General features: G+C 31.2%; 1 protein-coding gene across 1 annotated transcript in view; it reads right to left on the bottom strand.

Moving 5' to 3' along the window:
• LOC147071842 (uncharacterized) overlaps positions 1 to 13,989 on the bottom strand; it is a 47,630-nt gene extending 33,641 nt beyond the window's left edge. The window contains exons 1-2 of the mRNA XM_085946414.1: positions 13,932 to 13,989; positions 10,771 to 10,977 (exon numbers count right to left, since the gene is read on the bottom strand). Coding sequence (XP_085802540.1) covers positions 10,771 to 10,977; positions 13,932 to 13,989 — 265 coding nt within the window. The remainder of the gene's footprint in view (positions 1 to 10,770; positions 10,978 to 13,931) is intronic.
• Between the last annotated feature and the right edge of the window lie 4,715 nt (positions 13,990 to 18,704).

Here is an 18,704-nt window from a genome sequence, read left to right as displayed (position 1 = left end):
GATACTGGCTTTTCATACCAGATATTCCGGGTTAGATTCCCAGCGAGGTTACAATGAATCTAAGTGATTTTTTCAAGCCTGAGCGTTTCTATGATGTATTTAAATACTATAATAAAATTGGTGCCTGCATGGCCAACGGTAAATAAAAATATATTACCTATATAAATACGGTTTCATCTCATTGGACAATTTAATAACGAAAAAAAAATCAACGTGTCTAAGGGTATTTTTCAAATCGGACTAATGCATAATCATCGTAGTAGGTTGAAAACGAAAAAGGAAGGTTTTGGTTTTGTAATTGTTTTTCTTGTTTATATATTATGTGTGTGTATTATGGACATTTAGAGAAAAAAATATAAACCAATAAAAACCAGTAGTTTCAGACTGGCTTCTTACTACACCCAACCATTACCGTTATATATTTTTGTTGCTATATGGCCTTATACCGGTGATATAAAACAGGTGTGTCTTAACCAGGGCAGCTGGTAATGTGGCATCAGCTCTAAAAACACAGTTTTGTCCTTTACTTTGAGAATCGTATTTTTCCGTAAATAAACCTGTCAATAAGATTCTAAACCGACATTTTTAAAAACCTTTTTAACGGAGATTTAGCGACGATGTATCTAAAATCTTTTATCATTATGATCAATTTATTGTACAAAGAAACACTATTGCAAATATTGATATTATTTCCCATATTGCAATAACTTTTCATTATTATATTTTAAATTTTTGTAATCAAAATGTAACTGTTTGTTTCCTAAATAAAATAAAAAATAAAATAAAATATTGTCCTGAATAGAAAAAAAGCGAAGAATAGTATTTTTTATAAATCACAATTTGACACGCATTCATCGTTATATGCGCCACGTACCAAGCTACAACGAGGGCAATATAACTTTTAATTACAGTATAATATATCAATGATAATATTAACGGATGAATGCATTTTCTAAAATAGTCTAAAATAGATAATACTAAGTTTTTTTATGTATATTTAATTTAGTCGGTAGGCCAAAATAAATGATATGACAGGTCGATGGTTGTACAATACGAGATATAGAAAATGATTTGACTCAAGGCGAAGCATATTATATGCATACACAAGGTGGAGATTATTTCCAAAATTGCTTTCTATTAGAATTAATGGTTAGCAATTGATTTAACGATATGGATCTAACACAATATATTGTAAAAACAGATATGTTTGACTCAGCCAGAGGATTAAATTTGAGATCATCCGCAAACTTGGTTTCTCAAAATATATCTATAGTTATATTCAAAGCTCTCTCAAATATGGATCATTATTTTTTCTTGTTAATTGTTGGATTATCTGCTATTTAAATTGAAAGTTTTAGAAATATTTGTCAGTCATAACATTTTTTTAAGTACCTATCGTGTGATCTGAAATTGCATAATATTTCCATTTAACATTTTTGCCCTTCGCTGTAAAACATTTAGCTAATACGAGGATTAGTGACGTAACGCAAAGTGAGCATATGCTTTAAATTTTTGATATGGGATAACAGGTGTCAGAAGATTATAAGCAAACTTCAACCCCGAGTAATTAATTACATCCACCCCTAGATAAGGCACAGGCCTTATAAACCACTAATAATTAATTAAAAAATGCAGTTGTGGACATTTAAATTTTATACAGATCGGTAGGACTTTTAATTTAATATTAAATCAAATCACAATACATGTTAAATGTATGTATTACAGAGTTTACAGTTGACGTACCAGAAAGAGATGACCGTATAGCATTAAGATAAATAATTACAAGATAAAAAGAACTTTTTATATACTTACCACGTTTTTAAATTTTCTGTTGAATCATATAAACTTGACAATTCTATGTATTAATAAATATTTTTTTTATACTTGATAGAAATAGGTACTGAATAAATATTATAGAATACTGAAATGTCATTTTGACATTTCATATTGATTTCCATAGTAACGCACGTATTTATTAATAATTTAGTTGCTAGGACCATCCCCTTAGCAACCAATAATAGTATTTTACTTTTTACGGATTTCTTCCGAAATAACTTTTTATACAAAACAGAATTGACTGAAAATGAATTCAATTCTACTTAAAGATGGCTAAACGTATTAAAAGAATGCATCGGCATCGTGTTCTGATATATTATAAAAGTTTCAAATGTCTAGCTAGTCGGAAAATTAGTTAAAAATCGATTGCAAGATTTGTACTGGATAAAAAACCACCGGACAAACAAGAATACGTGCTAAGAAAAACGTGGTGAAAAATACGCGTTCTTCGTAGAGTATTGCAGACAGTAATGTTCCAATTTTATAAGATTCCATTAGAATGTTAATTTTATATTGATTGGTATCCAATACCAGATAATAAATGCTGTCATTATTATTAGATACTTGATACTACTTGCTAACCAACTTTTGAATCATTCGGTATTTTAAATAAATATATACGATATGATTGTATTTCTAATTTACTTACTATTTATTTTCTTCTGTCTTTCGCTTGTGTTCCGGTAGTTTTTGTTTCGTATTTTTAGGTATTTTATTTAGACATGAATTTGATTTCAATAATCAACATGTCACTGTAAACTGTGATACGGCCAACTGCTTATGTTTGACATTTTAGAGGGGTTACGTGCATACGACAACCAGTATACGTTGTGTATGGCAAGTAGCAGAAAGTCGCAAACGATGTGTTCATTTGACGGTTTGGACATGCGAGATTCCCTGTAACAAATCCATATATCCCTATAATGAACGCTTGACTTACGATTTCTTGCAATATGACCGAACGTCTAGTCGAATACGCGTGGCCTTAGATTGCAAACATTTATTTTTTAATCATTCATTTTATAGTAATAGGTACTGTAACCAGATGAAAACACCAGGGTACTCTTTTTTTATTTTGATCTAGAATCCAATGTGGATCTTGGTCGCTTTGTGGAAAGGTTTCGTAAAACATTTTTTTTACGATAAATATATGATTTCAGACACAATACATGACTTTATAAGCTAATACGTTACTACTCGGCCATTGCGGGCTCATATTCATCCAGTAGTCGGAATGCAAGATCGTATTAAATAACTATTTTACAATACGAGGATATCTTTGAAATAAAAATGTTCTATTAGGGAGGATTTTAGAAACTGTACGCGAGAAAGGTACTTCCACGAATTGTATCCCCCTGCGTTTCATACTTGAAAGTAGGGGCGACTCAGTTGGGCAGGCTATGTCTCAAGGATAAAATACAACCAACCATTTAACAAGGTTTTAACCATTTAGGTTGTTATGCCGATGATGATGACGATGGTTAATAAGGATATAATTGTTGTAGAAAGTAATACAATATTATTACTAACTTAAGCGCCAATTAGGTAGGTACACATAGAGTTATACTTTGACTTTAACTAGGAAGTTATCGACAATTTCTACGAGTCGGACTAAATTTGAAAGTTTTTCTTCCCTGCCGTAGGGACTTGCGATACAGGCCAAATATTTAGACTTAATTTGCAAAGGTTGTATGTTTATAGATAGACGAAATGGCTTAGCACGTACATATTTCATGATATTAAAAGTTTACAGAGGAAAAGCAATGCCGATAGCGTATAAAATGATGTTGGAAATTTACGAATACTTCGCATATTTCTAACAACTTTTTTTTAATTAGACACATTTTCAAAAAATATAATTAAAAATATAAAAATTAAAATGTGAAAACAAGTAACATTAGCAGTAAAGGCAGGGGTTCAGTTGAACCATAAACTCCTTAAACTAGATATGTAAGGGATTTCGTGTTTCGTTTCTGTAAAAAGGTGTGACCTACAAGTATTTTACAACGTTTTCATATGCTCGTATTCTTGTTTGTCCGGTGGTTGTTTGTCCAGTACAAATCTTGCAATCGATTTTTAAATAACTTCCTGACTAGATAGACATTTGAAACTTTTAGAACATACCAGAACACGATGCCAATGCATTCTTTTAATACTTTTAGCCATCTTTAAGCAGAATTGAATTCATTTTCAGTTAATTCTGTTTTGTCACGAAAGTTATTTCAGAAAAATCCGTAAAAAGTAAAAGACTATTATTAGTTGCTAAGGAGGTGGTCCTAGCAACTAAATTATTAATATATACGTGCGTTACTATGGAAATCAAAATGAAATGTCAAAATGACATTTCAGTATAAATTCTATATTTGTTTGTTTTTTATTTACTTCATATCATGTACAAGTTTGAGCATATTGACCATAATAATTCAACAGAAAATTGAAAAACGGTGTATATAAAAAGTTATTTTTGTCTTGTAATTATTTAATCAGTTAAGTATGTTGAAAATTTGGCTTGATTAGTCATCGTTGTATAGTTATTATTGAAAAGTGAGGGTTTTCCTTGAGGAGAAAATTTTTATAGCAAGCAAGTAATAAAATATATCGATATGTAAATGAAAATTGAGGAATTGATGATAACCGATGTGCTGTTTCTTTTATTTCTGTCAAAGTCTCAAAGCACTTAAAATTTGCAATGTTTGCAATGTTACAAATTTATCACAGTATTAATTTATTGTTATAATATATATCTAAGTGCATGGTTATGATTATTAAAGATCTTTGACAAATATGTTTTATCAGAATATGTTTTATACCAATCTTTTATAAAACATGAAACACATTTATAAGGCATATTACACTATGTAAAATATGTTATAAAAGTTACGTTCAAAATATAGACAACGAATGTATGTGGGATTATACGTCAATGTTTCAAGTCTTTTAATTCTATTTTTGTAAATTGGGTGGCGAGTATTATAAATATTATTTCATATTTTTCGTATCTTACAAACAATAAGTTTGTTCGTTATTTTGTTAAATTAAAATTAAAATTTAATTATTTATGTAAGTACCTAATTCAAGGCGTTTACAACATAACATGAAAAAAATAGTATTAAAAACAGAGAAATCACAGTAGTATTAGGAAAAGAATATAAGTATAGACTAAATACAAACAAATATAAGGTAGGTTGATATATGGAAATACTCCGAATGAAATAAGATAACCCTATTTTAAGAATTTATAAAATGACGTCCACTTATACTCCTCTTCACGTAAATGGAATATATCAATATCCGAAGCGATTTGGGTGCCATCTTTCATTTTGTAATGATCTGTCAAAACAAGAGTGATACAGTGTTGCTATGTTTAATGAAAATTCAATAGATAATATAATATGAATATATATCGGATGAAAAGTCACATTTGTAGATACATACTTGCGAAATTATAATAATACCACGCTTTGGAGACCACTAATCATCAAGTAAATCGTCGATTTTTATAAATTTTTGTCAATTCACTGAATTTTCCAAATGTTATCTGGCAACATATTTAATATACAGTATACTAATATTTGATATACGGTATTAACTTTTATAAAAAATCTTTTAGGAATGACATATTTTATAAAATAAACACTGTAAAAGATTTTATGAAATATTCTTGTCAAAGATCTTTAATAGCTAATACCGGCCATATTAAGCTATCTATTAGCAGAAAATTAAGGAAGATAAACGAATAATACCTACAACATTTGTATGTGAATTCCATAGAGATATTTTTTTTTCGTCTGTACCTCTGACAGGCTGTCAATGTTTGCAGATGTGTATTTTACAATTATAAAGATGTTCTTTTCATATACTTCTATGTGTATATACAGAATATATAATAACGTAATATGTAACGAATTTACATAAAATTTGAAACAAAAATAGTAAGTGGCAGCCTTTTCCGAAGGTATGTCAGTACTTTAAAAGTTTAATTTGTATTTCACCGTATCTGTAACATAACAAGTGTCAGGGTAGGGTTTCCCCGAGATTTTAGAATATACATCAAGGGTAACAAAAAGGTTGGTATTGACATCGAGAATGGACATAATATAGAGTAGCAACTGGCTGAATTGATAAGGGAAATAGGTAATGAATGGGTAATGATTGTTATCTACTCAATTGAAAGAGTTTACACATTATTTATATTTTGACCATAGAAGTAGGCTTTCGTTAACATTGTTGAAATATTTTTATTCGTAGATAAAGTTTCTTTTAAAAATACATACATAAGTACACAAGCAAACAATATTATAACCTAAAGAGATTAATGGCACCGTCCAACCTCTTTTTATAATCTACATAAGGCGAATACTTCACCTACCAGAGTCACGTCGCGGAAAAATACGAATCTTGACATTTTTTTGATAATAAATAAGTATCTGTCACCGTTAAAACAAAAAATATTTTTTATTTAAAGTCAAAGATAAACTTACAATTAAAAAGAAATGTTATAAAATGTTAATAAGTTAAATGGTCCTAACTTATTATTGCATAATTTATATGGCCATGTTTGTTTTTAAAAATTTAGTGTATGAAGTTTTCTCTAATGTACAGAAAAGATTTTTGACTAATTCATAGTTTTATTGTTTTTTTTATATTTATTAAAAAAATCGATTTTATAAAAAAATATAAATGTGTATAACTTGACATCCCGTTTGTTTAAATAAAATCTAATTACCACGTTTTTATTAGCTCGTATTCTTATTTGTCCGGTACAGATTTTTTCTTGTGCGTATTTATAGTACACATTTTTTCTTGTCTGTCCAAGATTTGTATTGGACGATTGAAGATTTTTAACTAACTTCCCGAGTAGCTAGACATTTTAGAATATATCTGAACACGACGACAATGTATTCTTTTAATTAAAAATTGCCATCTTTAAGCAGAATTGAATTAATTTTCAGTTAATTCTGTTTTGTATGTTTCGGAAAGAAATCGTTAAAAGTAATATTTATTACTCACTATTATTGGTCAAAATGACATTTCTGTATTCTACATTTTATTCAGTATTTCTATCAAGTACAATAAAAAGTTTTTAGTAATACATAGAATTTTTAAGTTCATATGATTCAACAGAAAATTTAAAAACGTGGTAGGTATATAAAAAGTTCTTTATCTTGTAATTATTTTAGTATGTTTTCATTATTATCTAGGTATGTTTTATGTTTCAGGGAGAATTATCTGTGCCGAATGGATAAATATGATAGAAGCCAGTCGTCATAGATCAAGGTTTTGAGGCGAAATTTAATTTATGACTTAATGATAATATTATTAAAATTATGAAAAGACAACTGTCCTCAATTTTTAATGAAATATATTGTCAATCCATTAGCACATGTGTACAGAATTTCAAGTTTCAGTATTATACGTCTATGATTGGACGTGACAGAAAAACGTAACATGATAAATGTTGCAGATTTTATTAAAACACCCCAGAGAAATAAACTTAAAAACATTTTTTTCTCTGAAGTATTTTCAATTTATATATGTTCAATAAGCAATGTTACATTCTAAAAACTGTAATTTATTCGTTGAATTAAAAAAATAGTATATTATATTTAAGCAGATATTATGTCAAACAGAATGGAATAAAAATGATGTAAAGACATGAACGGTAATTTGGCATACGAAACCTTATTAGGATATATGTGGAATACATTTTACAACCACATTCATCTGTTTACCACGATGAATATGGATTAACAGAATAATTGGTCAAAGACATGAACGCAAATCACCCTTCTTGTAATAAAGGCAGAGTACTTTTTTTGAACTAAATACAGCTTAAATTGTACTGCATTTGCGTATTGCGATGCATTTTGTTTATAAAAAATCATTTGTTAATGAAATAATGAAATTATTATGTCGGAGATCCAGATATCTATGAGCAGGATCGTTTACTAGGGTAGTAATATTCTTCAGATGCGGCTTACTATAATATATATATAAGTTCACCAAACAAATCCCCATTTTACAAAATAAAAATAGAGCGTACTGCTATAAAACTAACTTGACCAGCTAGCAGTAGCTTTAAGAGGTCGTTCTACAAATCCGCATGAACTTTGCACAAAGCAAAATATATTGCACACCAAAGCTATATTTTAAAGTAGATATATACTCGTATGTGCTTGATTTACTGCTTTATGTCAGGCGCAGTAAATCTATACTATATTACCTTATATATATTATAATTTTACATTTTCCGAAAAGTGAAGCCTGAACTACGCACATGGTTTCAGCGTAGTTCCAATTATAAAAGCATTATTTTGAAGATTGATGATAGACGAACAAGACGAATGAAAAAAGCGTTGCCGTCATTCGCATTAAGCACTGAAAAATAATTATTATTTAATTTATGCGTGAATATTATGGAAGAGCTTTTAGCATTTTGCAAAGTATATAAAGAGTTATTGGGAAAATTGTGGAAAAACTACTATTACATGCGCAAGACATTATCTTTGGCGGCAGTAAAAAAAATCATGATGACATATTAGGTTGGTACCAACATAATAGCCCCTATAATAATAAAATATATAATATTTTTCTGTTGTTATACATGATACAAGTTCTTAAATTATATTATGTCAGTATAATGCACCTAATTACCACATTGCACAAAAAAGGGCTAAGTTATTTAAAAAAATGTACGTAATAATTACTTGTATTTAGATAATTTTTTCGTACATACTTAGATGGGCTATATATTATACTAGGTAATAGAACTGGACTGGCAGAGTTAAAGTGATCATATAGAAGCGGTGGAGTTGTAAGGTGAGGTATGAGTAGTAGTATGCGTATCCACATCTAACCGTTATCAATCATGTAGGCTTAGTTGAAGGACGAGTTGGTAAAGTGGTCAAATAGCTACGCAGAGCACCTAGATCCAATCATGAGTAGAATTTTAACTCAAATCCACCAGAATATGGTTTGAAAAGCTTTACTAGTGAAGCTTTTTTTAATTGGTTCTACAATTTGATGTGGATCTTGAACGCCTCGTGAAGATGTTTCTAAACACATTTTTGTTTTACGAAAATTAGTCATATGCACAACATATGAGTCCAAACACTGTAAATACTGAAGAAATGTGAATTTTTGAGACCCGGGATTCAAACTCGAGACCCATTACTGTATAAGCCAACATGTTACCAGTCAGTCATCGCAGGCGCAACCGGACAAGCTACCGATTGAAATACTTGCTATCTATGACGAAACATCTAAAGTGTTATTTCAAATTCTGGATTTTTAGTGTGTGTAAGTGTAAGTGTGGCTAGAAGAAATAATGTAATTAATAATATAATATATTAAGAGCGTACTTCATACACCAGTACCAGTACACCCACGGTGGGCGCGCGGCTTAAGCTCTGGACTATAACGCCGTGGGTCCCAGATTCGAATCCTGGGTCTGGCAAGTCCACATATATTGTTTTTCAATTTGTGTCTGTCAGGGTATGGACATAATAGGTTGAGCAAGTGGCTGACATCCATTTTTCGTAAAAAACAAAATCTGTTAATACAAACCTCTACTCTGTGGAGGCCCATATGATCCTATTAGGATCGGACATGGTCGGGACTTCAGTGAAACGGCAAATAATTTTCAACAGTAGGTGCAACGAAATTTCTCACTAGTCGCCAATCGGAGATCGACAGTCGAGGTGTACGCACGTCGATTTGTTTTGTCATGGCGTCGGATGAAAATATTTTTAAATCGTGTAAAGATGACTAAAAAACTTTACGTATGTACTTAAAAAAGAAAACATCTCAATTAATATACTATTATTATTAGTAATATAGCAATAAACATAGCGTTAAATGGACGCATGTTGGATTTTTATGACAAATTATATTTCGTTCGGCACGCGTGCACAATCCGCGCATTGCCTAGCCACGATCTTTTTAGACTATGCCACAACTGAAGTATTTTAAGAGTTTGTTTATGAGATGAATGTTTGGCCGTAACGATTTTTTTTCAGGGACATCATGATTTTCGACTTACGAACCCCTGTCTAATACTCTAATTCAACAGTTACTGCAACCAATCAAATCAGTCTTCTAGTTGCAAACTATACTGCAAAACAATTCCTTTCTCAAAAATATTTAGTTTGCAGACTATCAGCATCGGCTAAACACGATACACGAGAGTGCATTACTATTTAAAGTGAAGTTTTGAAACTACCCCATTCAATAGTGCATACAATTAGTAAACCCATGGGAAAATTTATGGACTATGCAGCTGGTACAACTAAATATATTACTATGAATAATTTATACTATACCGTTTTATATACTAACATATACGTTATAATTATAATGTAGGCGATATGGCAATAATATAACACAATATCTAAATTTCTAAGCCAAAAGGGCGTAAGTAACATTTTGGTGATTTTGACTTAAATATGAGGTTAGGTTTACAAAAAAAATATCTGCAGACTGGCAAACGGGTGTTCTTCACAGAGAGTTACGATTTTCCAATTTGGGTGTAAGTGATAACCCTACAGAAAGCCAATAAGAATTAACGTACCTACCACTAATTAAATACCATAGTAACCGCTAAATTAAAATGATTATAATGAACAAATAAAACATAACAGAAATACGAACAAAATCATGAATAATGAAAAAAAAACGATTCGGTGTTTTCTTCATGAACTTTTTATTTTTTCGTGAACAGCCAAAAGGAATTAAGTGTGAAATTAAACGATATAAGTACATAATAATTAATAATTATAAAACTATTGATATACTAGATATAAAATAATAATTATAAAATACCTCCTTCAATCATCTGTATGCCGCAAGAGTACCTACCTAAAACAGCGACTGCATTACCACTTTGGATTTCTATGCTTATTCACTATATCAGGTACTCAGATGAACAGCACTCACCTATATCATCAGTCAAGCGACGACCGATCTCAGCTACCGTCTTCAAAGTAGACGGTCCAGAGGGTCCAAATGTCTCGAAACCAGGAGACAGACAGTCATATTTTTTGATTTTGTTAGAATCCGACAAAAGAGCTGCTGAACCTGACGATTTAACTGATTTATTCAGGTGAGATGCCGCCAATGTATCCACTACAGCCAAGAAAGGTGCTGTTAAAAGATAGCACTTTTTGACAGTTCAGACGATTAACTTATTGTAACGATTAACCGCTTCAATACAAAAAGTATGAAAAACTACCCACGATAGCCGCCGATAGCGCCAACAGCAGCCGTGTGTATAGAATAGATGCACAGGAGCCATTCTATCCAATTCAATAATGCTAAAAATATAATATCAATTTATATTATAGAACATATATAATTTAGAAAAACACTTTCTGAGAGAATATATTATAACCAATAGAAAAAATCTTTTTCGACTTGACCTTTGACTTGACTTTTGAGAATTGACCAATAGTTAAAATTTGTCGCAATTAGTATGTCACCTCGTAGCATAGTGGTAATGCACGGAGCAGGGCGTAAACCTGTGATATACGGAGTTCGATTCCCCGTCGGGTTGGCTTACTTTTTTCAAAAAAGATTTTTTCTATTGGTTATAATATATTCTCTCAGAAAGTGTTTTTCTAAATTATAAATGTTCAATAATCAGAATGATATATTCTTAAATCTTGTGAATTATTCGTTGAATAAAAGAAATAGTTAATTATATTATAGGGTTTGATAATGGAACGTGCTTATATATTTATATATGTCTGCTTTGAAATTAATGCTTCTAATTGCCGACAAGTCGTCAAGATTAGGTCGCATAGATAAACCAAATTTTTCATTTTCGATCTTTTCACGGCATCTGAGCTCTATACTCTTCGGTGTAAAATGTATATATATGATATACACATACATAATAATATATAAACCTCCGTGATGATTTATTATTTATTATTTCCGATCTTCCAAAGAAGTCAACCGACATCAAATTATTCTGAAACATGCTTATGAAAATGTCACCGTATTTATTTTACCGAAATTATTCATATGTTTTCTATTTCGAGGATCGTATAAATTTTCATGATGTCAATATTATATGGATTCGAAATTCAGTGAACATATTGGAAGATATTTTTCAATATCCGGTGAAGTGAGAGCAGTACCGAGAAAGATATTATATTATAACAAAATATATTGTATGACTTAATTTTTGTGAGGTAAAAACACAAGATAGTAAAAATTAAAGCATACATTTTGTACGTTAATTTTATTGATTCATTGCTCTTTTACGTATGTATTTGTGGACGTCAATAGCCCTAGGGCGTGTCAGAAAATGTGGCGAGATTGCAGTGATGCGAATTACCCAATTATCGCATATCACTTCATCTATGGTCAGGACATTCTGCAAGTGTGACGTACGTCTATGAGGTTCAACAATCCCAAGCCTTGTCAGCGAATGGTGTGAGGTTGCACCAACGCAACAGTCAGCACACTCGTCAATTGTGACATACATCAATAATAGCTTACCGCAATTTTTTAAATATTCATTTCAATAAATAGCGAACTGCAGTTGATGGAATAAGTACTCACTATTATAACACCTCGGGCTGAGCATATCTCATCGCGTATTACCTTGTCCTGTTTTACTGTCGCACCTGTCATTGTACTTCTTTATTCAGTACATAAACGCTCTCTTCAATTCACTCGAGCAACCTCCAACCAGTCTTTCATTTACAATCCTTAAACCCCAAATATTAAATTATATAATATGTAATTAGTATTGGTGTACTTTTATATGCATACTTGGATCTAGGGTATGTAGGTACTAATAATATTGGGGGCTACGAATCAAACAATCAACAAGTTGATTCGGAGAGGTATTTATTTAAAAATAACAATTACAGCGTGATTTATTTATTTAAGATGATAAAATAATTGAATAAAATAAGAATAAAATAATAATTAAGAAGTGATATAATAATTATTATGAATGTAAATTAAAAATTTCGTCGACACGGATGCCGCCCTGTTAAAAAGACAGAAGCCGAGGTACTTACGAGTTTGCCATCCTTAGGTAAGCGGCAAGTAACTATATTATCTCATTATTGTCCCTCCCCCGATATCCATTTTTGCCTAAAACGGTCGCTAGCTGAAATACTGTATGACCTTCTCAGAATTTTGATACGCTAATATTTACAAATTCTTGAAAGTAATCTAATTAGTATAGAAATATAAAATACAACTAAATCTTAATATCATCATTACAACATGTAAGCTAATCCCCAGATATAATACCAACAGAAACCGATAATTATATAAATAGGATTTTATAAATCTATAATACCTAACCTGCCTAATATACCTATACCATGTGGTCAATAGATTCGGTGCATCTCTAAACTAGTACAAGATATTCATATATTTACTACATACATAATATGGCCAATAAATGATTAGTTATAGCTAGAATCATTTCATTGAAAGACGTGAAAATATGCTAATATCTTTAAAATAATACTAGAAAAAATTACCATATTATGCACAGTACCTAAAGCTGCCGAAAGGTGAAGACAGAAGAAGAAATAGAACAGTACAAAACTCAAATAGTATTTAAATTGAAATTCCCTCAGTCGATAGTATTAATTTTATAAATAGTTACATTTATGTACATGGCAATAATTATGTATAAATTTGTAAAAATTAGTATTGTAAAAATAGGTATAGGAAACATTTTTTTTTTACCATAACATCATTTTATGAAGGCAATATTATTTGTTATTCTAGTATCCTAGTGCGGATATAGTCGATGTCGAATAATCATTGTTATAAAAACTGCGAGTGTAAAGTGAATTACTAATTGTAACTGTCTTCAATTGAATAAATACGGAACACCCCAAGATAAAGCTCTTTCATTTACAAAGAAAGAAACGCTAACCTTATTAGTGTATTGTTTGGTTATCACTCGACACGACAGAGAAATAAATCATTCCGTGTTAAGCTCCGGCGTGTCAAATGTGATTCAAAGAGCATAAAAACGAAGCATTTTTTTGAAACAATAAACTATTTTAAACAATTGAAATTCAACGCGAATCTATGCCACGTCGTTTATCATATTTTACTGGAAGCCTCGAGCTGTTCGGTTTCGAGGCACAAAGAAAGACTAATGACCCGACGCATTTCGGTGATATCGCGGTCTAGCTTTTAGACGCCCTTTCACCTAAGGATCTAGGACGCTTCTATTACATCAAAAAGCAAAGATAACATTTCAAAATTATATCGAAAGGCTGTGATAGTATGTGGCTTCTAATTTTAAATCTATGCTGGCAATACACTATGGTGATTTATAGTCGACTATTATTGTTCAAAAATCAAGATAGGTAATTAACTATGTATAGAAACTTAATTTGTTTACCAACATTTGGTTGATAGATTATTCAGGAACGTTAAAATACAAAAAGCACTGATGTAACTCATTTAATTGGCTTTAAACTCAAATTATTCCATATTCTACAGTGGACTCTCCAATCGGTTTCTATTACCTACATGTTATTTGTGGTGAAACAAAGTGGTCAGTCAGTACCTACGTACACAAACAACTAAGGCTCATCTGTATTTTGAAACTCTCTGGCGGCATCCGGAACACATATCCCAGCCACATGAAGCGTTTCTTCGTGATTATCTCAATCACAGTGTTTACCGTGTCCGCTCACAAACTCAGTCATTTGCAACGCAGTCGTACCAGTTTACCCCTAAGATTCGGCGGAGATATCGATTCTTAAGCACCAACCAAATTGAGGTGCATGTCATGGTGCAATAATGATTAATAATAATTCAAATTACTAATACATTATAGTTGGCACTCTTCATCAGTGTCATTCATTCTTCAGTGAATTTACGGAGATGATAATGGTTCAAAATATTCTGCAAAATGACGAAACCATAGACACAATTTGTCGCCGCAACAGCGTGACAGTGGGCGACATGCACCATGACATACACCTCCATTTGGTTTCCGCTTAACTCTCTCTAGAAAAATTCTCTTCTGTCTCTATGGATTAGACATGGATGGCAATAGGAATAGATAGCCTTATAAATGTATCTACCTAAGATTACCCTTTTCCTCTCTCGTCTAAAGCGCCTCTGTAGGATGGTATCCAATACTTAAATGGTAAGGTGTCTCATTGTATATTTGTAATATATCACAGTTTTTTTTATTATAAATAGTTAGTTAAGTTGACGACTGGAAAGATTCCATAAAATAAAGTGTATACGTGACATGGGGGAAAAATTACGTATTCCGCGGGCCAACTTATCGCAAATGACGTAACAATGCGAATTATATACAGAAAAAAGGCAAGCATAGACATATTGTATACATAATACAAAAAGTTTACAATAGACTGAATAATGTGTATGCTAATTTCTTACTTTTACTTTTCTAAACGCTGATATAATATACTGATTTTATATTTCAGCTAAAGTATATAATAATATATAATTTCGCAACTAGAGATGTTCAATTCTTGCGAAAAGATTGATTGATCGTGACATGTGTTGGAATGGGATTTATTCAAGTAGGTAATTAATATAATTTCGATTATGGAATTAATTATTTATCAAATAAAATAAGCCCGTACAATTTCATTACAAAAAATTCTAAAACCTGATTTCTATTTTTTCCAATTTGTTTCCGGTAGAGTAGTTACATTTAGTCACGGCATTTGCGAGGTCGTTTTAGTGGGCGAATAGGGCGTGTGGAAATTATTCAAATGTAATAAGAAGATGTGAGACAAAAATATAATTTCAGTAAACTACACGCGAAAATTTTGCGGTTGAAAGTGTTTGGAAATACCGTAGCATTAGATACCCACTGTTAATAATATATTTAATAAGCATATTAAAGTGAAAGTAATGCAATTATTGACAAGTAACAGTGTACATTCGCCATAGTACCTAAAGATGTATAAAAAAATGACTCAAATACAAAGCTTAAACCAATTAGAATTGCTTTTATTGTTTAAGTTCTTCGTTTTAGTGCCCTTCGATGTTGGGGATCGTGACTCTTATCAAGTCGCCTAGTTATATCTCTCCACCGATCCCTGCATTCCGCTGTTTGCATAGTTGCACCGATTGAGAGACCCGAAGCGTCCTTCACTTTGTCGAATCACTGTGTATGCGAACTCCCTTTTCCAAATACACCTACGATATTTCTGCTGGTGAACTGTTACGCTCCGATTTATCAAAGGACTAAGACTGCAGCACTGCAGTTCAAATGCGTCGATTCAGTGCCGTGTGTCTTAGTCCTAAGGTTGGATATTTATTTTCCACCTATATAGACACCGCCTGTTTATTAAACCTATTACGGCTGGGGGTGGGCGATTACTATAACGGCATCCTATGGCGGATAAGTATTTATTTCAGAAAAATACGATTACAGTGTATATAATAATTAATAATAATGTTAATTTCCTTATGCACACCGTCACACCATGCCGATTTATCAAAATGATAGGTAAGCGGCAAGTGATGATAATTTCTAATCGTTGAACCTTGCCGATTTTTCTACTACCTGAAACCGTTGCTTCTCTGAGTTACCATATGCCCTCCTCAGAATGGCTTACTGGCAGAACATACTGTGTTATATTTATATATGTAATCAAATTTGTAGAGATATGTAAATAAAACTGCTAAATATTAATTATTACACACAAAATTTAAGCTAACTTCTAGTTATGGGACAACCAAAAGTCGTTTCGAGCAAGGCCTGAACAAAAACGAAGCGTAAGTGCAAGTGAGAAAGCATTCGGCACGCTTATATTCTCCGCAATGTGCGTTAGAGTAAGATAGAATTTATACGGCTGAATTGCTGAAGTTTATTATTTTTGTGTTAAATATAAAGTTAGTGTTAATTATTTAAATTAATTTAGTAGAGAATATAGTTAACTATGTTATGTTTAAATTTGGTAGCCTTATCGAGAAGCAACATGATGGTAGAGCGTTTCATAGTTAAGTTAATAATAATAAAATTGAGGTCCTACTGTGCGTTATACGCAAGAAATATGGCAACATATAGCCGAACAATACACACTCTCTTTATATTATTACTCGGAGGTTTTGAGTAATTTTTATGAATGCTAATAGGTAATTATTTTTTTCTTTATTTTTGAATTATAAAACTTGTATTATGATTGTTATAGGCCATAGGGATTACACAAATGTTAGTCATTTTATTTTTGGGTAATATGGTACTACAAAATATACACATCTGTTTATTATTTTTAAATATTATATTATTATGTAATAATATTTAACTGACTGACTTTTTCGTTGTAAAATGTATGTGTTTTTGACACAAGCTGTCATGCCATTCATAATTGTAGAATAAATTTCAGTAGGTAACTCTCATATTTTTAGGGAATTGCCGGGTGCCACAAAATATGCGGTGGTACTATATTTTTATCATGTGTCTGCCATCGTGATTGGTAATATATACGTTATTGGTATAGTACAAAGCTCCATGAAAGCTTTATGCTCATTTCAATATTCGATAAAAAAATATGTGTATACTTTGCCATCGTATGTATATTCACAAAATATCAAATTCAGCTTTGTTTGTCAGTTAAATAGAATTAAAACAGAGGTTGATTGCGATATCATTTATATTCATCAGCTGCCTTTTTGATGATATTTTTTTTTCTTTATTTGGAAGCAATTGAGCTCTTCTCTGAATGGAAGGCTATTCTGCTTTACAATGGTTTACGACAGTATACATACACTTTTTTAACTACAGACATAAATAGTCATTATTAATAATACAGAATTACATTTTTGTTACACTATACACTAGACATTTACGTTACATTTTTGGAGAAATTCATGTACAATTTTTATAACTGAAATATTTAGTTTTGCCAGGAACGAATTATGATTAATTTAACAATGAATTTTTATCAATTTTAATGACGTTGAAGAAATTATATTTCGGTATTCGCTTTTTAAAATTGTATACAAAAACGTTTAAAAAATTCGGTGTGTGTACTTATGTACGCATGTTAGAAGTTATACTTATTTGGCGTAACAAAACAAAAACAAAACTTGTGATAAAACAGATTCTTTGACTAGCTCTTAATTATCTTGTTAAATTACACACTCAAAAAAAAGGACCGCTTATTGGAACGCCATTGGTTTATTTCTATACACTTTAGTAATAACATGAAAAAATCATAAATATTGTTGTGTTATACACAAGCAAGATTTTTACAAGGATGACACCCAATCAGTCAGCATCACAAACATTCACGCACCTACCCAAAACCACCAGTACATATTCGTGAGTAGGTTTCATGGAGATGCTGATTCGAAGTTTGTTTAAGGGCGGTACTTTGCCTAGTGACGTCACTGGGCAGTGGGCTTATTAAACATTGTTTCATATACCATGTTGCCAATAGTTATAGACGTGCCTTATTTGGTCGTTGTATGTTTAAATAATCTACAAATAATTGATGTTGAAGAAAACCTTCTTGAGTAAACATTATGAAAGTGATGTCAAAAAAGGACCACTGGGATCACTAATTTTCATATAAAACCCGAAAATGGTTAACACTAAAGTGATAAATAGTATCAAACTTAGGGTAGGTTTGTATCAAAATATTAGCACTTATTGTAACAATTACACGAAGTTGGTTTTTATTGTTGAAATAAGTGCGATATTTCAACAGCAGCAAGATAGGTGCTGTTAAAATATAGCACTTATTGCAACAATAAAAACCAACTTCGTGTAATTGTTACAATAAGTGCTAATATTTTGATACAAACCTACCCTAAGTATGATAATATTTATTACTTTCTCACTTTAGCGGTCGATAAGTATAGAATAGACCCAATGGTTGTCT

This window comes from Rhyacophila brunnea, unplaced genomic scaffold, assembly GCF_057557595.1.
Source record: "Rhyacophila brunnea isolate RB1 unplaced genomic scaffold, BYU_Rbru_1.0 scaffold_2, whole genome shotgun sequence".
In the NCBI taxonomy this organism is placed as follows: domain Eukaryota; kingdom Metazoa; phylum Arthropoda; class Insecta; order Trichoptera; family Rhyacophilidae; genus Rhyacophila; species Rhyacophila brunnea.
Note: the sequence above shows the minus strand (reverse complement) of the source record. Positions and strands in the feature narration are given on the sequence as shown.